The sequence below is a fragment of the Arvicanthis niloticus genome, chromosome 5, assembly GCF_011762505.2.
Source record: "Arvicanthis niloticus isolate mArvNil1 chromosome 5, mArvNil1.pat.X, whole genome shotgun sequence".
NCBI lineage: Eukaryota > Metazoa > Chordata > Mammalia > Rodentia > Muridae > Arvicanthis > Arvicanthis niloticus.
This window is the reverse complement of record NC_047662.1, coordinates 39,313,957-39,334,825: the sequence shown is the minus strand read 5'-3', so window position 1 is coordinate 39,334,825 and position 20,869 is coordinate 39,313,957. Positions and strand designations below refer to the sequence as shown.

The window sequence follows — 20,869 nt, the reverse complement described above, 5'->3', positions numbered from 1 at the left end:
TGAATTCCAGAAAATCTTTCTTTATTTATTTCTTCTTTGACCCAGTGGTCAATGAGTAGTAGATAGTTGTTCAGTTTACATGAGTTTGTCAGCTTTCTTGTTTCTGTTTTGTTGAAATCCAGTTTTAATCCATGGTGCTCTGATAAGATGCTGGGAGTTATTTCAATCTTCTTGTATCTGTTGAGGCTTGCTTTTTGCCTGAATGCATGATCAATTTTTGAGAAGGTTCCATGAAGTGCTAAGAAGAAAATATATTCTTTTTTGTTTGAGTTAAATATTCTATAGATATCTGTTAGGTCCATTTGATTCATAAACTCTGATAATTTCATTATTTCTTTGTTTAGTTCTGTTTTGATAACGTGTCCATTGCTTAGAGAGGAGAGTTGAAATCTCCCACTATTGATGTAAGGGACTCAATGTGAGATTTAATCTTTAGTAATGTTTCTTTTACAAATGTGGGTGCCCTTGCATTTGTTGCATAAATGTTCAGAAGTGAAAAGACATCTTTGTAGATTTTTCCCTTTGATGGGTGTAAAGTGATATTTCCCATCTCTTTTGATTACTTCTGTTTGAAAGTCGATTTTATTACATAGTAGAATGGCTACTCCAGTTTGTCTCTAGGGTCTGTTTGCTTGGAAAACCTTTGTCCAGCCCTTTACTCTGAGGGAGTGCCTAGCTTTCTTGCTGATGTATGTTTTGCATATGCTGCAAAATGATGGATCCTGTTTATGCAGCCACTCTGTTAGCCTGTGTCTTTTTATTTGTAAATTGAGTACATTGGTGGTAAGAGATATTAATGACCAATGATTGTTAGTTTCTGTTATTTTGATAGTCATAGTGTGTGTGTGTGTGTGTGTGTGTGTGTGTGTGTGTGTTTGATTCTCTTCTTTTGGTTTTGCTGTAAAATTATCAATTTCTTGTGTTTTCTTAGATGTAGTTGCCTTTTTTGTGTTGGAATTTTTTTTTTAGTATCCTCTGTAGGGCTAAATTAGTGAAAATTAAATTTAGTTTGATTTGGTAATGGAATATCTTGGTTTCCCCAAGATTGAAAGTGTTTCTAGGTATAGTAGTCTAGGATGACATCTGTGGCCTCTTAGGGTGTGCAAGACATCTATCCAGGCCCTTCTGGCTTTTAAAGTCTCTACTGAGAAGTCCGTTATAATTCTACCTTAATATGTTACTTGGCCTTTTTCTCTTGCAGCCTTCAATATTATTCCTTTGTTCTGTACATTTAGTGTTTTGATTATTATATGGCAAGAGGATTTTATTTTCTTGTCCAATCTATTTGATATTCTGTGAGGTTCTTGTATGTTTATAGCCATTTCTTTTTTTAAGTTGAGGAAATTTTCTTCTATAATTTTATTGAAGATACTTTCTTGGCCTTTAATCTGGTAATGTTCTCCTTCTATTCCTATTATTCTTAGGTTTGGCCTTTTCATAGTGTAGCAAATTTTCTGGATGTTTTGCACTAGAAACTTTTAGATGTGGCATTTTCTCTTACCAATGTATCAATTTCTTGTACGGTATCCTCTATGCCTGAGATTCTCTTTTCCATCTTTTGTATTCTGTTGATCATGCTTGCATCTATAGTTCCTGCTCCGTTTCCTAGGTTTTCTATCTCTAGGGTTTTCCACATTTGTGTTTTCCCTATTGTGTCTATTTCCATTTTCAGATCTTGAATAGTTTTAATCATTTCTTTCACCTGTTTGATTGTACTTTCCTATGTTTTTTATATTTATCCCCTTCCTCTTTAAAAACCTCTACCTGGTTGATTGTATTTTCCTGTATTTTTTTTTTTCTTTTCTTTTCTTTTTGGTTTTTTGAGACAGGGTTTCTCTGTATAGCCTTGGTTGTCCTGGAACTCATTCTGTAGACCAGGCTGGCCTCAAACTCAGAAATCTGCCTGCCTCTGCCTCCCAAGTGCTGGGATTAAAGGCATGCACCACCACTGCCCAGCCTTTTTTGTATTTTTTAAGGGATATATTTATTTATTTTAAAGGCCTCTATCATCTTCATAAGATGCCATTTAAGGGCACTGTCTTGCTCTTTGGGTTTATTAGGATAACCAGGGCTTGCTGTAATAGAAGAGCTAGATTTTGATAGTGCCATATTGCCCTGGATTTTGTTGACTGTATTCTTGTGCTGGCCCTTAGCCATCTGGTTGTCTCTGGTGTTGGCTGGTCTATTAGTCCCTGGTAGTAGCCGGCCTCTGGGACTATGGGTAGAACTGGTAATCCCTGATGGCAGCATACCTCTGATTGTCTTGGGTCACACCAGGCCTCCAGGGAAGCAAGTTGAGCTGGTTGCTCCAGGTAGAAACAGGCCTCCCAGAAGGTAGACTGGCCCAGGGGAAGTGGAGTACAAATCTGGGATTGCAAGGAGAGATGTAGGCTGGAAGATGGTGCAGAGAGGGGATGGGGTAGACCTCATAGCTGCTGGGTTTGCCGGAATCCCAGCAGGCCATGGATTGGGACATGGGTATCTCATGTGGTTGTCCCAGGTTGCAGCAGGTCTCCAGGGAGGTAGGCTGAGCTGTGACTCAGGGAGTGAAGTACAGATCCAGGATTTCAGGTACAGGTTGATAATTTTCTTTTCTATCAGCACATGTTAATTTTATATAATAACATATCTCACTATGTATTAAGTCACATATGCACACCATGTACTTCTATCATATTTACCCCCAGTATTCTCTTACCCCTTCCCACTCTTACCTTTCCTCTTCTCAACTAGTCCCCCACCTACTTCCACGTCTTTCTTTTATTTCTTTTATTTATTTTTATAGTGACCCAATTAGTTTAATTAAGCTTACTTATGGGACTATTGGGAAGGGGTTATTTACAGGAGTGTCAGTGACTTACCAGTGACTATACCTCACATATCCCCACAACAATTACCTATCTAAAGATCCTTAGAAAGAGATCCTCAGGGGCCTGCCACCTAGATGCCATTAACTACTACCTATAGATACTTAGGGAAAGGTGGGCCACAGCACTGTACTCTTCCTCCAGCACTTCTGTTCTTTCCATTTCCTTCTCTAAAGTACTCCAAGAGTAGTGGAGGGAATGATATAAATGTTACGCTTAATGTTGAACAGTCAACAGTCAATTCTCATCAGCACTTTGATGAGTTGTGATTCTCTGCTATAACTATAGCCTACTTCATAAAGAAATTCTGCTGACCATAAGGACAAATATTTAGAAGGGAGCTTGACAAGATAGTATGTATATTTACAAAAACAACAGAAATGGCTTCCCATCAGGGCCTAGACCGGAGCTTTTGAGTAGGTTTACAGTATAGACATAAACTTCCTCCTTTAGAGGAGGCCTCAAATCCAATCAGTTGGATCTGGGCACTCCCATAACAGTCATCCTGCCATTTGTGCCAATGGGCACATCATGCCCCTGGCAGGTCAGTAGTGTGGCGTGCAGGGTCCATGCCTGGGTAAGTCTGTTAATAGCAGTTCACCCCCAGCACCCTGCATAATACATTCTGGTACTATGAAAGCCAGCCAACAGAACAGTGGCTTGATTTCTCTTTGTCCATAATCAACCAAAATATATGGTGTCTTCAGGCAGGATCTTACAATCTAGTTCTGGTGGGCAACCAAGAACAGTGGAAATAAATACCCTGTGTTGTTTGGAGGTCTTCTGGAACCTCTCTGGCCAACAACTTATAAGGAAGTAGATCAGCTTTGGCACTGGGATTTTCATTTAATAGCTTCTGGTAGTCACCTTATCTACCCATGCAGGGTACCTCTGTTTAATTTTTTTTTCTTTTAGCATTCACACTCGTATGTAGTATATGTTAAACATATTCTCTACTTCCCTCACCTCCCTACCTCCATACTCCACCCATTGGTCTGCTTTGTCTCCTTAGTCAGATTTACTTCTACTTTCAAGTGATAGATACATAAATATATAGATATATAGATAGATAATTTTATTTACCTATATAAAACCCAGAAACCACAAGTGAGAGAAAACATACAATATTTGTCTCTCTGCTACTGGCTTAATTTGAGCTGGAAAAAAAAAAAAAAAAAAAAAAAAAAAAAAAAAAAAAAAACATCTTTCTTGAAAGCCAATCTTAAAAAGTAGTCTTTGTGAAAAGTGCGATTAGGAGCATTAAATTATTCAAAGAGCAGAGCAGATTTAACTTTAAAATGATCAGTAGTTTGCCCAGTGAGAAGGCTAGATTAGCTTAAGAGACATTAAAAGCTGTGAGTTTCCGAAGGTCAGTGCCAGGTGACCTGTTTTTCATGGAGGGGATATTATAAGTCCAGATGCCGAGAAGGAGACTAGGGTTGAGGAAGAAAAAGGAAGATGGATTGATGGAAAGAAAAGAACCTGAGGCTTGAACCTGAATGTGCACCTCTGCTCCTGGGCTCCTTCTGGAGATGTAAATCCCCGAGGTCCTCGGCAGGATGGCTGGCTTCTGCAGTGACAGAACGCTCAGGGATTGCTGGTGCTCTTGTCTAAATCGTCTCCCGTCTACGCTGTGACAGACTGGCTGTTCCTCAAATAGCTATCTTGCGTGAAAACAGAAAGCAACACTGAACACACAATCAGTGACTATTCTCCTCTGCCACACAGAACCCCCACACAAAACCAGCCCTGAGCTCCAAGAACACTACGTCCCTTTTCATTCTAAGAGATAATTGCAGTGCAGTCGTGACCAAAACGAAAAGTCCATTTTTAACCACAGCCTCATGATCACCCCAGCCAGATGAAGAAGGCCAAATTCTCTGTGGCTCAGTTCCAGGGTTCCTGAGACTTACAAAGAAAGGGGTTTGAGAGAAAGTACGGAGGCAGTCCACAAAAAAATTGTTTGTACCTAATGTGCCTTTTGGAAGAGAGATATCCTAGAGCTCAGGAGCTCATCTGGTGACCTACTGAGTGAGATCCTGTCTAAGAGGGTAACTAGTGGCCAGAAAATCTTTGTTGGGTATCTTGCATTAGTCAGGTGCTCGGCAGGTCCCTTGAGAGAAGTCAAGAGGCCTTGGGAACTTAACGTAATGTTGCTCCTGTGGGGCCTCAGGTAAGATCCAGCGCAACCTTGTCAGGTCGAGAAAGGCCTGACAGAAGAGGCATGTGAGAGGCAAGCCAAATAACAAGTAGAAAAGAAGGCAGGTGCTCGGAGTTTACGAACGCTACAGTTTCCCATTGGCAGTTTCAAGTGGTTATTATTCTACTTCTTCACTTTCGTTTATTATTTTTTACTTTAGAAAAATTTTAAACTAATTACTTGACTATTCTATTTCTTTGCTGAAAGCTGTTATGCAGTCGTTCTGGAACATATGCTTTTGTTTTCATTTGCATTTAGAACATGGATTTTGCAATCCTGTCTGAAGCGCTATTTAGAACATAAACAGACTGCACCTACCGGCTTCTACCACTAGGTGGTGCACGCATAGTCAATTGTGGATAACAGGGTTTATCTGCAGATGACAATTCATCATCACAGAGAGGATACAGATAGTAGAAGCTACGGGGTCGGGGAGAGGTGGACACAAGAAGCACTCTCAGAAAAGATAGACTTTGTTGTTAACTGAAGAATGGCAGAGCAAAACTATAAAAATGAGAATCCTCAAAGCCGTGGCAGAGGAAAAGCCTTGGAGAAGTAGGAAGGGCTTACTCTCCATAATGATGAGTTCCACTTAGCAGAGTCATTGCAAAAGGGAATAATAGAATCGTTAAGTCATTTAAACTCGATGACATTAAACGGTCCTTCCAGGGTTTTGTTCTGGGCACTGGAGGCATAGAAATAAAATGGTAGATCCCTGTCATCAAGTAGACACATAGATAGACACAGAAAAAGACAAGACAGCGTGATAGATCAGTTTTGCAAGGTGCAATGGAAGAACAAAGCAGAAAATATTTATTCTGCCAAAGAAAGGAGAGAAGTGGGTTAGGCTTAGGGGTTAGTGTACAGGGACTCCATGGAGAAGTTCTAACAGCACTGGCAGAGAGAACCGCATAAACATAGGCGTGGGGGTTGCAAGGATGCTGTGGATTTGGCGATCAGTTCCCGAGCTCAGAGAGTGCTCACTGAGAGCGCCTCTGCAGCGTGCAGTGAGGGGCCTAAGATGAATAGTAGTTCTGAGCCTGTAAGATGTTTCTCATCTATTGAGGAAGATTCACACAGGCAGGCAAAGTTGCAATGTGACAGTACAGTTTAAAATGTGGTTCTTTTGAATTCTGACTCTGACCTTGAGCCGGTGTTCTGAAGCCCAGGGATTCTGAGAGTATTCTACACCAGAAAAGGGAGCCTACAAGTACAGCACCTGGTTGCATTTGACTTTACGCATCTCTTGCTCTTTTTAAAGTTTTGTAAGTTTGTAGCCAGAAACAGTCAGTTATACAAAACCACACACAAGAGCCAGGACACATACCCCGGTGTGTCTGCCTCTTGCCAGCTTTTTCGCCTCATTCTTCTCCACTGAATCCCAAGCACAGAGTTGCCATTCAGCAATAGAGCTTAAGAAGGAATTCAAACTTTTGGGGTAGATAGGCTTTTTTTTTTTTCCACTTATTGCGTCCATCGTGAGGCTTAAGGGAGAAGACGGGCTACTATGTCCTTCTCTCCTGCATGAGCAGAGTTCCAGGCCATGGAGGTTGACTTGGGCAAAGGCAGTTTGAGCCAGTTTTCTCTCTGCTAGATTATTCCACATCCGGGGAAGGAGGCCATCTGGCTCCCGCATTCCCCCTTGCTGCCATGTGCAAGTCTGTATTTTATTTCAGTGTGAGAACTCATGCTTGCTACATAGATCAGTGACATCTTAGAGCTGCATTGTTTACTTGAAGTCAACTGGAATGAGTTAGGAGCTGGCAGGAAAACAGGGATGTATTGTTGCTGAGAAAGTCTCAGAGGGACACAAACTTGCTTGTAGACCCCCAGAAGTCAGAGTCAACCAGTAGAGAACTCTTCAAGAGATTTTTGTTGTAGCATATCAAAGTTGAATAGCTAAGGAGATCACCCTGAGGACAAGGAAATTTGAGAAGAGACCCCCATGGGGTGGGGGGTGGAATGACAGGAATTGAGAACATTTAGCCTGGAGAAACAAACACAACAGTTACCTTGAGCTGAGGCAACAAGAAGTGATGCTACTACCATTGCAAGGCTTTACTTTGTTCAAAGGAGAGCTGAGTGAACAATACGTAGGGAGATCCTGTCAGGGAAAGAGGTGGAACAGAGATAGCTCATGCAGCTGGAGGTGGGAAGGGGACACTAAACAGGGTGTTGTGCGGAGAACAGATCAAACACAATGACTCCTGAGCTCTAAGTATCAGTGGCTTTAGGCAAATGAGAAAGGCGGCCTGTGTGACTAAGGGCCAGATGTCCTGTAATAAAAGTTCCCCCACTGATACTAAATAGATTATCTTACTGATAACTTAGTATGAGCTATGATGGCCATAGTTTAGACTCTAGAAGCAGGGTTGGAGCTGCCATGTTCCTGCCACTTAGTGGGGGTGTAGTTTAGAGCAAATAGTTTCCCCTCTGAATGTAATCATTCTTCCTCCCTCTGGGCAATACTCATTCAATAGGATCACCATGAGCCTGAATGTTATATTAGAGCTCCTAGCACTTGCTGCACCTGGCCTTTAGTCTACACTCTCCAAAAGACCATTGCTGACTTCCCTTCTGCTTAAGCTGAATTTCAGGAAGCCATTCTTGGAAAGTGTCCAGATTAAAAAGAGGGTGGGGTGCAATCAGACAAGGTGTCACTGGGGGAAATACCAGTGATCAGAGGCTCCTGAAACATGAAGCTTAAATCCACAGTTCTCAGAACATAGTTTGTGTGACCCTTTACAGAAGATGAAATACTCTGTCTTCAGCATTTCTCTTAGAAAAGAGAAAGAAGTCAACGGGAAGACTGGGGCCTCCCTGGGAGACTGGAATGGGGCATTTTTCTGTGTCCATAGGTAAGCCACATTCTTCCCAGGCCTCTCCGTTCATGACGACAGTACAGGCTTATCTAGACATACTCCAATGCCCTCTCAGAAAGGCTATTGATTTTGCCTAGTCTGTGTGATGGAAGAACCCTCAGAACAACCATGTTCCATAAAACATAAACTGCTCTTATATCCAGACATCATCTTGCATTTCTGCCCTGCCCTGCTAGACACACGTTTGACTGTGCAAATCATTGTCCTCACTGGTATGTTTTCTATTGCAGCAACAGCGGCAGCTTGACCTCCTGACGATAACCAGCCCCGGTGAGTAGGTGCTGTGCACCATTTTGCTTGGAATTTCTCACTCATGCCTTGCAGCCTCTCCAGACACAAGCCCTGCCCTCCTCTGAGTCTCTGAACAAAACCAGTTGATTCTTGCAAGGTTTATGACCTTCTTCCTCCTCTCTGTGCCTGGACACTTTCCTGTTCCCATCTCAGCTCTGTGCTGCCTCCTGAAGGTGACATTGATGCTGCTCTGGGTGACAGCTGCATTCCCTGAGTAGTGAAGTTCTCCCTGAAATCACTCACTGGACTCACATATTAAGAAACTGTTCTTGTCTCCTGGGAAATAAGTTTTAAAATTACAGGGAATGAAGCGCCTGCAAGATGCTGTAGAATGAAGGGAGGATGGCTCCTGAGCAAGGGCCAATCTGCAAAGTGATGGGGTTTGCTCACTGGCTGGTCTGAGAGTCAAGGTGGCTTTTGTTTTTCTCCATTAAGATAGAGTCAAGTCTCAAACAAAACAAACAAACAAACACCCGGTGGCCATGGGACCAGAAAGTCTTTTCTTTCCCTGAGGTTTGACCTCTAGCACAGTGAGAAGTTGAGAAGTTTGGTGATGTCAGAGAACATCTTACTCTGGTTTGGAAAATCGAGGCTAAACTGAACTACAGAAACAATTTTCTTTTATTGATGCCAAGAGATTTCATTGGCATTTGTGAGTGGGTATAACGGTTCATCTTCACCAGTGGGGGGTATTCAAAATATTTAAGAGCCCCAGTGACCAGCTCCTGTGCCAAACATTAACACTCTGGTCACTGGACTGTGAAAGAATGGGCTTCCAGAGAAGAGGAGCTAGAGTGTCAGAGTGCTCATCTGAAAGATAGTGGCTCAGGAAATTGCTCTCAATAAACACAGAGACATCAGTATCTTGGTAGCCAATATGGACAAACTATGTTGGCCTTGCCTTCCATCAGGCCTGCTAGGCTTGTAACCAGTTAGCAAAAAGCCTGAAAACTCGTACACTGCAGACAGAATCCTAGCACACAGGAGAGGTACCTGGTATATAATAGGATACTGAGCTGAAATGTAAGGTACATTTACGCATTTCGGGTGACATATTTCCATGTGGCACCGCTCTTTGGCTTGGGATGACAAAAGAATGAATGTAGAGACCTTTATTGTTATTCCTGTGACTGTGTCTCCTGGACTCCACACTGACCTTGAAATTTCTATGTTGCTGGGGATGACCTTGAACTCCTGATCTTCATAATTCCACCTCCCAAATGCTGGTATTACATAAAAGTGTATGCCATCATACCTGGGTGGGAATGATTGAAAACTGTTTAATATATACTGTAGAATGAACTACATCTAGACTTATATGATTAACATTTCTATATGTTTAACAATTCCATAACTGGGCCAATAGAACTCTCTTGAGTAACCTGCTATTTCCTCTTCAAGGTAGGGCTCAGGGATTGTCTCTGTCCCATCCTATTTAGTGACAGTCCTGTTGTAAAAGTGTTTTTTTTTTTCAAGTACTCGTGCATTACCCAGATCAAGTGTCCACATCCCATCACATCTGGTCTCTTCTTGGTGTGAAGCCTACATATATACTGGAGAAGGTTCTAGATATGTCTTCGACTGTTTCAGAATGACATTTTTAGACTAGTAAACTGCATTTCTTTTGTGCTAGCTTTGTCTGCTCCTAATTGCTACTACACAGATTTAAACAGAGGACTTGTGCATTCCAGTGTGCTTCTTTTAGACAGCTGTGGGATTGCAAGTGTCTCCATACTGCCAGAGTTTGAGTGGTCTATAATTATCCCTCCGCCTAGATGAAAACAGAATATCTTCTAGGTCAGCACTTCCCAAAAGATATATGTGGCACACTGTTCTACTAAAGTGGACTCCTGCTTCCGTGCCGGTGTGAAATACTGATCGGCTGACCTCTCATGGCCATGGAGAGAGCTGCAGCAGCCACAGATCCCCAGGGTACAGCCTGGACTCCAGTGGCCCAGACAGGTATTACCCATGTGTCCTTTTTCTTGGGAAGGTTAGTAAGCACCTTTCCATAAGCATCATGGCTTATAAGAAGGACTCTTCCATGCCAAAAACACTTTATCTGTCTCTGCTTATCAAATTCACTCCAATTGTCCACATTACCAGAAGCTTCAGAAGCCAGTGGGCTCGCACTTAATGGCACTGATCTTCAAATCATCCAAAGCACAGATCAGCAGTCTGGTGAGCTACAATTCCATGCAGACTAGAAGCCTTCTGAAATATAGAATTGGAATTTAACAATCTGTACTGTATTTTTTTCAAACTTGTATTTCTGTGTTTTAAGTAATTCCCAATATACAGAAACAAATATATAATCATATCAGAAATTATGCCATTTAAGCCAGAGTTCCTATTTTTAAAACGAGATGTAATTGAAACTTTTTAGTATTTTTCCTTGATTTTTCTCTCCCTCACTCTATAATTAACCACTGTTATATATTCAATATTTCTCAATATCTATGGATTGAAGGAGGGAGGGAGAGAGAACCTTCAGTGTTGGATAATTTCTTAATTTCTTGTGTTATAGCTGAGCCTTTGTTCGTCTCATCAATGACTAATTTTTGTATACATTATAAGCTAGGAATTTAATTATTTTTAAATTTACATGTGAATAATTCATTGTCTCAGAGCCCTTTGACAACTAGCCCACCCTAACCCCATCTTGTGACAATTGTATTTCCATTGCATTGGTTTTCCTATGTGCAGAACCTGTTTCTTTGCTTTAGTCTGTGTGTGTGCCTTACTTTTCACCAACTCAACAATGTTTGATTTAAATAAATGATAACTTTAATATTTTTCTGTAATTAATTGGAAGATATCCTTCTCCCTTTTCCTTTTATCCTTACCTTTTGAACATTGTTATTATAGATTCTAAACTATACTTATTAAGCAAAATCTAATAATCTGTATTGTGACAACTTAATTCATTGGTGAACTAATGAGATGTTTCATCTGGTAAAGGCACTTGCCACTTAAGTCTGACAACCTGAGTTTGCTTCCTGGAATCCATGAGTTCTGCCTGGTTTTTATATCCACTTGATAGAAGTTAGAACCCCCTGAGAGGAAGGAACCTCAGTTGAGGAAATGCCTCCATAAGACTGGGCTGTAGCCAAGCCTGTAGAGCATTTTCTTAATTAGTGATCACGGTGAAAGGGTACATTGTACGGTACTCCTTGTGTGCTATAGCTATAAGAAAACAGCTGGGCAAGTATTGATCAAGTAAGCCAATGGGCAGCACTCCTCCATGACCTCTGCCACAGCTCAGGCCTCACAGATTCCTGCCTGGTTGAGTTCCTGCTTTGACTTCCCTCAGCGGATTCTGATTCAATATATGTAGGCCAAATAAACCCTTTTTTCACCAAGTTGCTTCTGGTCATGGTGTTTCATCACAGCAACAAGAGCCTGATTAGTATACTATGTAAAGACAGAAGGAGAGAACCCACACATACATATTGATAACTCAACATATAATACCCATATAATAATTCAACTATAATAATACATTTAAATGTATTTCTTTTTCCATACTTGAGCTTCCTCTTTATCATGTGTTTTCTTTGACCTGCCCTATTGAATTCTTTTAAAACCTTACTAGGAATTGAACTCAGAAGCCATATCATTGGTAAGCATGTAGCTGCCATTAAGCTACCTTGTTTTTCTTGTTTTACTTTTTATTTTGAGACAGGGTCTTACCAACTTGTCCAGCTTGACCTCCAACTCATTTTGTGGTCCTGGCAAACCTTGAATTTTTAACCTTATGCCTTGGCCCCCTGAGAAGCTTCCCTGCCTTTTGCTTTTTATTTTGTCATAAAGGTTGATGTCAACCTGCTTTTTCTGTCTCCTCTGCAGATCTGACTGCTATAGATTTTCTCTCTAGCCTTAGCTGATTACCCTGTGGGTTATATACTGTACCTTTTCTTACAAACTTCAGTCCTTCAGAATTCCTTTCATCCTCAGCCAGACAAGTGCCTTGGTAGGTCCCTGCCATCTCTTACACACTGCACTGTCACCACCTAGTCATTTTTGTTTAGACTTTTAACTTTTAACCTTTTATAAAAAAGAGAGAAAATTTGCAGTTAGTGTTAGCCACTGGCTTTGCCTACGTGGCTTATGAATTCCTTTTATAGTGGGCTGCAGTCCTTCCCTGTGTGACTGTAGCAGGGCTGTATTGGCTGTTCTAATGAGAGTCCCTGGGTAATCCTACTGATTAGTACTATCCTTATTTTGGCTAATCCCTAGAGTGATAATTTGTCTAGATACTAGTTCTAATTTGAGGAATTTCCCCAGCACTTTGAAGATTTTATTCACTGTCTCTTCATGTTAAAGTTGCTGATGAGATGTCTGCTGTTATATAATTTAAGGAACCTATTTTTCTTGGGTTGGTTTCAAGACTCATTTTTAATCTTAATGGTCTGACTTTTTTTATTCATGTGTCTGGGAATTGAATTTATTTTTATTTATCCTGTAGTTGCCACGTACAAAAATCCATCTTTCTTTAGCTTTGAAAAATTATTAGCAAATTGTTCCTTCTAATATTGGCCTACTCCACCACTGCTTTGATTCTGTGCTTTAAGAATTCCTACTAGGGCTGGTGATGGCTCAGAGGTTAAGAGCACTGACTGCTCTTCTGGAGGTCCTGAGTTCAAATCCCAGCAACCACATGGTGCCTCACAACCATCTGTAATGAGATCTGATGCCCTCTTCTGGGTATCTGAAGACAGCTACAGTGTACTTACATTACATACATACATACATACATACATACATACATACATATATACATACATACAGCTTTGGGCAGAGCCAGAATAAGCAGGGCCTGAGCTGAGAGGGAGAAGGGAAGGGGGGGGCGGGTTGGAACTAGACAAATGTTGAATCCTAACAAGTGACATCTATTGTTCTTAATGGTGCTCATTTGAATGTGAAATGTCCCGCTAGGCTTTGAAATCTGAATACTTGGTCTGCAGTTTGTGAAGCTGAGCCTCCCTAGAGGAAGGCTTTGGGGAGAGTTTTGAGGATTCAGTGCCTCCATTGCCTTCCAGTTTGCTCTCTCTGCTTCAAGCCTGTGGTCAAGGATCTAAGCCTCTTCCAGCGATGTCTTCCACCATTTAATTCCTATGTATCCCTCTGGAACCATGAACTAAAATGAGTTCCTCCTTCCATTAGTTGCTTTTGGTCATGGTGCTTTATCACAGCAACACAAAAGTAAGAAAAACATTAATCCAGTTTTCATTACTTTCTTCATTTGACTCCAGCTTCATTGAATGCCTTGCAAGCAATTTCAATATATTCACTTTTTGGCCATGTCTAGCCTAGGTTTTTTTTTTTTTCTATCTTGAAATATTTTAATAACTATTCTTTTTCCATTTTTGATGTTTCTAACTTTATTCATATCCACCTGTTCTTGTTTTATTTCTGCCTATTCTGCTCCATGATTTATTTCTATGCTGTTTTAATGTCTTCATTGGTTTCTCAGAACATCTTCAACATGCTTATTTTAAAATGTCTGCTCTATAAAATCAGTTTCATCTGCGGGGAATTCAAATTCCAATTGTTGGTTTTGTTTAGCATCTTTTTTATCATTTGTTGGTGTTTTATCATTTGCTGTTTCCTGCAGTTTTCTCCCCCATCTTTTCAGAGTAGGACCTGGGGGGGAATGCAGCAAGATGCAAAAAAAAAAAAAAAAAAAAAAAAAAAAAAAAAAAAAAAAAAAAAAAGTTGGTGTGCATGCATCTAGTTCCAGAATCGATAACCCTCACCTTCCTCGGCCTGAGATTCACAGGTGCTCTCTCTGGAGAGTTCCACAGCAGTTTTCTCTACTTGCCTCTTCCCATCACAGGAAAGCCCCATCAGCATCCCTACTCTAAGGAGACTCTTCTCCAATCTCCATCTGCTGCAGGTCACCTTTTCTCCCTCACCCCACAGGGGCAGCCCCACCTGCTGCCCCTGCTTCTACATCTAGGCCAGGAACCTGAGAAACACTCACTCACCATGCTGCATTTACAGTATTGTGCTGCATTTACAGTATTCTCGGGATTGTGGGGATACATCTCTCACAATGGGGTGGAATGGTGTGTCTCCTACTTCTTAATATGTTATCAAATATGTCCAACATTCAATATGATAAAAAGGAATTTATTAAAGCATGGATTCATTTTGTCTTTTGATTCAGTAGTCCCATCTGTAATTCCTTTTTCACATCTTAAAAAGTTCATTCTTAGCCTCCTCTGTGAAAAGATAAGGAAGTATTGTTTTGCTAAGTAAAACCTTTAACAGACTTCAAAAACATTATTTTTGTATGTGAGTATGCAAATACACAGATGATTTTTAAATAAAATTAGAATACACTACATAAACCCTCTTGATTTGAATGGCATGAAAATCTTTTAATGTTACCAAATATTTTCTGAGATGTCACAGATCTGAAAGTCATGCCATAGAATTTTAATACTCCATTGCCTATTGCTTATTCATTTATTTAATTGTATATGGCACTTCAATGGAGTTGATTGATGGATGGATGGATGGATGGATGGATGGAATATTAGGAATTGAACCTGGAACCTCCAGCATGTTATGTATGCTCTCCATCACTGACCTGTAGCGCAAGCTCTTGTTCACATTCTGGTTTGTGTTTTGTAGCAGAATATTGCTAAGTGACAAAGGCTTATCACAATAAACTCACTCAGTGACCCAGGAAGCCTTTAAATTTGCAATCCTCCTGCCTCAGCTTCCAGAGCAGCTAGTCTGTCAGACTCTGCCCGAGCATTCATTTATAAAGATTATCATGTGCCTCTCTGGTTATTTCTTTAGGGAAATTCCTAGAATGAGGGTTATTGAGGAAAAACTTCAGCACCAAGCAGGCTGTCATGGAGACACCAGTTATTAGCCTGGTGGTGAACACTGAAGTCAATGTGGAAAGCAGCCTCAGAAAGTTCCTTTTGAAAGGCAAACAGTAGGTGGACGTGTTATGCCTTTGACATCTCCAGTCTACAGTATATGGACGTGGCATTTCTCAGTGTTCATTGGAATCCCTTGGGGTAGATTTTTAGCTATTGGCAATTGGAAGCTCTTCAACTCATGCAGAAATATTAGGGTCTAGGGATTGTGGAACTGCAAGCTGGCTCTGCAAGCACTTCCTCATGGCCATCAGGCAGAGGGAAAGGTAGAGGTGTGTGTCGACCCTTATGTACCCTTAGAAGTAGTCACTCTGTCCAAATGCCCTTAATCAAAGCAAGTCACCTGGTAGTTCCTAAATTCAATGGGTGAAGATATAGAATCTTCTCAAGGGCCAAGGCATGCGCATGAAGACAACTGAAATATTTGAACAGGACTAATATACTTTTTAAATATTCCCACAATCACATTAAAAAGTGCTGGCCATAGCTTTGTAAAGGGAAACTTTATTGGAATGTAAGTCAGGTGTCATGAATTTCACCATTTTGGTGGTGTTCTGTATGTTCACAATCATCACCATCTCCTTCCAGATTATCATCACAAACTACATATCAAACTCGTAGCCACTTCCTATTTTTTTTTTTTACCACATCCCTTAGCAAACAGTAATGTACTTCCTGTCTCTATTACTTGCCTATTCTACGTATTTCAAACCAGTGGTGTCATACCAAGTATAGTCTTTGCAATTGGCTTTTTATTTTGTTACCTAGTATAACTTCTTCAAGTTTCACTCATGATGTAATGTGTATCAGAACTTCATTGCTTTTTCTTGCTGCATAATGTTATTTTTGTAAGTTTTACACAGCTTATCAATTCATCTGTTGATGGAAATGTTGAATTGGTTCCATTTGAGGTTGTTTTAAATATACTTCTATAGACATTTGTGTCAAGATTTTAGGTAGATTAAGATTTTCAGTTTTTTTAGAGCGTGTACCTATGACTAGACATGTTGCTAATACATTAAATTTTAGAATAAACATTTTGAGAAACTGACAAAACAGTTTTATGAATCTATCATTTTACATTCTCAGCTATAGCATAGGACAATCCCATTTTTTCACACCATGTTCAGCACTTGTCATGTCTTTTTATTATTGTCATACTGTTGAGTATAAAGTAATATCTCATTGTGCTTTAAAGGAGTTTTCCTTAGTGTCTAATAATGGTGACTATATTTTCAGGAGTTTATAAAAACATGTGTCTAGTTTCCTTGGAGAAATAACTGTGCTGTTTGCTGTTTGCCAGTGCACGCTTGCATGCATGCGTGCGTTTTCTATGTCCTAGTTTCTGGACAGAGTCTTTTTACTGAGCTTGCCGCTCATTGATTGACAGGGCACCAGGAAAAAAAAATCTTCCAGTTTCCACCTTATTCTCTACTGCTCAGAGCATTGGGATTTCATAGGCGAGCCACCCTATAGCTTTGGTTGGGTGCTGGGGTCCAAACCTAGGTCCTTGTGTTTACATGGTGGGCACTAACCCACTGAACCATCTCCCAGGCTCTTGTCTTCCTTTTATTGCTTATATATTTTTTGTATCATATCTCAGAGAACACTCACAACTACAACCACGTGGGGAGATACTCTTACATTTTCTTCAGAGCTCTGTGATGCTAAATCTTTTCCTGCTGTTAGATACAATTGTAATTTGGGATGTAATTAGACCTTATTCTTCTTTCTTAGGCTAACACACCTATTTTGCTAGAGCCAAGAAAACTCTATACTGTCAAGGATAGCATCGTCGAAGGGGGATTCCTCACTAGTAGAACTGCATCCTGGGGAAACACTTGATTTTCTATGTATCTTAGAAATATTCAGGAGACCCGGGCAGTGGTGGCGCACACCTTTAATCCCAGCACTTGGGAGGCAAAGGCAGGCGGATTTCTGAGTTCGAGGCCAGCCTGGTCTACAGAGTGAGTTCCAGGACAGCCAAGGCTAAGAGAGAAACCCTGTCTCAAAAAACCAAAAAAAAAAAAAAAAAGAAGAAAGAAAGAAAGAAAGAAAGAAAGAAAGAAAGAAAGAAAGAAAAGAAAAGAAAAGAAAAGAAAGAAATATTCAGGAGAAAAATGTCTACAACGTTCTTTTTCCTCTCCCAAGTTTGTTGAAATACTGTTATGTTAAATACTGATAAGCCAATCCTGCTAGCCATCTCATGACAAGTTTGGGTTTGTCTCCAACTCAAGTCCCTCACATGTAAACTCAACTCTTTGAAGAACAAAGAAATGTGAAACTCTGAGCAGCTCTTACCACAGAGCCAGTTCCTGAGCCACAGACCAGTGAGCTGAGCAGACACCATGGTGGGACACAGCAACGATGTTTTAAAAAGTACATCCACGTCATTAAAAGTGGCTTCAAGAATATCTTTAGAGAAGAAAAATAAATTATTCCTAATCCACAGCCCTAGCACAATACAAGGCCTAATTCTATTTCTACATTTTCCTTTTCAGTTCTTGTCTCTGTGCAGAAACATATTTACATAATTGCAATCACAGTAAGTTTTCATATACATCTTTTTTCACTTAGCATTATTTTTCATAAACAATCTTCATGTTGCTATGTATTTTACATACTTACCATCTTTTTATAACCAGTTTTTTCTGTTTAAAAGAAAAAAACTGTACTCGTCCCCGGAACAAAATCTGAGAAACACAGAACAAAAATGAAAATATCAGCTGTATCCCTGAGGCAATAACTATTAAGTATTTGAATGAATTTACTTCTTTTTTTTCTGTGCATGTATAATATTATTTTACATAGATAAAACTATATAGGATATATGATTTTATCTGGACTTTTTATTTATTATAACAGCAGAAGTACTTTCTAATGCCAGTATTGTTGGATATTTCGCTTTATTCTAGTTCCTCAATCTTATGACTAAATTCTCAACCTAGGTATATATCTGTCTGAAGTGAGAATATGGTCCTAATAGATTACTAGGGATTGAATTACTAGGTCTGTGAGCATTCAATGAGCATCTCAAAGTAAGACACATTTGAAGGGGCTACTATGTCCATCTTTGTATATATCCTGATTTATCAAAAATATAAGTGCTGTTTTCCTACATTGTGTTACTTGCTGATATTTTATTGTTATAAATAATTCTGTCTTAATAGGGACTCATGAGCCCCACTCTCTGAAGATTGACTGGTAGTTAATTATTGCTAGGAAATGGGAAAATATATTCTTCAGTGGTACAGCCACTGGTAAGTTGCCCAGGCCCCTCACCCATTGCACATAAGCAACTCTAACTAAAATAACTGAGTCACCAAAACAAACAAATAACCAAACAAGACATGAAAGTAGAATGAAGACTAGCTGCTTAGAGGAAAAAGATCAGGGAGAGTAAAAGGGGATAAGAGAAGGCAGCAGAGGGTGAATATGATCAAAATACATTGCATACATGCCTGGAGATATCATAACGAGACCAATTATTATGTATAATTCATATATTCTAATAAAAGTATGTTAAGTAAAATCTTACTTCTTTTGCATAACTTTTATGCAAATCACTTTCAAAATGGAACTATTTGGTGTAAAATGTTAATGTTTAAAGAATTATTGAGGTTTATTACCAACTCATTTTCTAAAAAAATGGTTGCAACAATTTATACTTCTACCTCTATTCACCAACCTCCATCTTTTACATCAACAAGAGAAAACAGCAGCTTAATGTGTTACTCAGACTATTAAATTCCAGAAACTGCTAGCTGTGGTATAGCATGCCTGCAATCCCAGTATTTGGGAGGTAGAAGCAGGAGAATCTGGAGTTCAAGGCCATCCTTGGTTACATAGTGAGTGCTTTGGCTAGTTTTGATGTCAACTTGACACAAGTTAGGGTTATCTAAGAAGCAGGAATCTTAACCAAGAAGATGTCTCCATCAAACTGGCCTGTAGCAAGTCTTCAGCGCATTTTCCCTATTGGTGGTCGGTGTGGAAAGGCTTATATCTCTGTGGGCTCTACCAGCCCTGGGATGTGGTCCTGAGTGCTATAAGAAAACAGGTTAAGTAAGCCAAGGAGAGGTAACTACTAAGCAGAAGCCTTCCATTGCCTCTGCATCAGATCCTGCCTCCTGCTTTGACTTGAGTTCCTGCCTAGACTTCCTTTGATGGAGGAAGTATAAGCAAAACAAACTATTTCCTCCCCAAGTTCCTTTTGGTCATGGTGTTTATCAAAGCTATGAAGACCCCAAAGAAGTAAGTTTGAGGCTAGTGTGAGTTACGTAAGATCTCATATACCTTTAAAATGTAATGTAGTAAGGAACTTCAGAATCTGAGAAAGACAAAAAGACTGGGAGGAGCATGTCATGTTTGTTTTTATAATTTGTCCTCAGGGACAAATTGAATGGTACACATATAGATATTTATTTGAAGAAGTCAATCAAATGCCAGATCCCAGGACCCAGCTGAGGGGGTTGAAGAAAAATGTTCAGGGGCCACATTTTTAAATATTCATATTTGGTGGGCTGAACTATAGGGAGGATATAATATCAAAATTTCCATGAGAATTAGGAAGAGAGGTGTGAAGGGCCATGGAAGACTGGCCATTATATTGACTGCAGGTCCTAGGTCTAAAGAAACTAGAATTCAAGGCACAAAACCTAAAATTAAGTCACAGAAACTATGTAAGCAGAATTCTTCAATTCCAATCTAAATTAGCTTTAGCAAAAATAGACAATTCATTGGTTCATGTAAATGAATAATCCAGAAATAAAGCTGACATTTTATGCATCTTGATATAGGGCTTAACGGACAAGGTCTGTTTTTCTTCTCCTAACTCAACGAGTTCGATGTTGAATCCATTCCCAGGCCACATGTGAAAACTACATCATTGCAAATTCTAGTTCAATAGGGAAAAGTAAGAAAATTGTTCTCAAAAGTTACAGCAGATTTTGTAGAGCTTCTTATTTTGCAATTGAGTCACTATAACGTCGTCTTAAAATGTTTATATCTACTTTTCTAATTGGCTGAGAATTGGATGATAAACACTACTTCTGAAAATTGGGGTAAGTTGAGGTCTGACATTGGTTGGGAATAGTACAAGATCTTAGGACAACATACAGTGACTATCTCTGTAGCCTAGATAAGCAAGTAATCAGATTAGAATACCTGAGAACAGAGCATTGTGGATTTGTCCTGCTGTACACCTTGTTATTTTCTGTTGTTGTGATAAAAAATGAACATTACATGAACATGTAATCAAAAGCAACTGGGGAAGAAAGAGTTTATTTGGTTTATACTTCTAGGTCACACCCATCATGAAGGAAGTCAAGACAGGAGCTCAAAACAAGAGTCTTGGATAAATGCTGCCTGCTGCCTTATTCTGGCTCCCCGTCTGGCTCACTCACTCATAGGCTCATGCTTGACTAAACTTCTGGGTTTTTTGTTGTTGTTTTTTTCGAATTTCAAATATGAGTGCTTAATTTATATCATTTCTACCCCTCACTCTCATCCCTCCAAATTCCCCTGTGCCTTGCCCCTCAAATTCATGACTTCTCAAATCTTGAATATACAACCTATTGAATCCATTTAATGAATCCATTTAGTGGTCATATGTACATGTCTGACCACTTGGGATTGGATCACCTGTGGGAAAATAGGGTACATGTTCCTAGAGAAAAATGGATTCTTCCTCCCTTTGCAGCCATTGCCTATAGCTTTTCATCTATTGGTAAG

General features: G+C 39.8%; 1 protein-coding gene across 1 annotated transcript in view; it reads left to right on the top strand.

The window, feature by feature from the left end:
* Positions 1–20,869, top strand: part of LOC117709061 (AGBL carboxypeptidase 4) — a 959,025-nt gene that overhangs the window by 817,771 nt on the left and 120,385 nt on the right. The window contains exon 6 of the mRNA XM_076934446.1: positions 8,180–8,219. Within this exon, the coding sequence (XP_076790561.1) occupies positions 8,180–8,219 (40 nt within the window). The remainder of the gene's footprint in view (positions 1–8,179; positions 8,220–20,869) is intronic.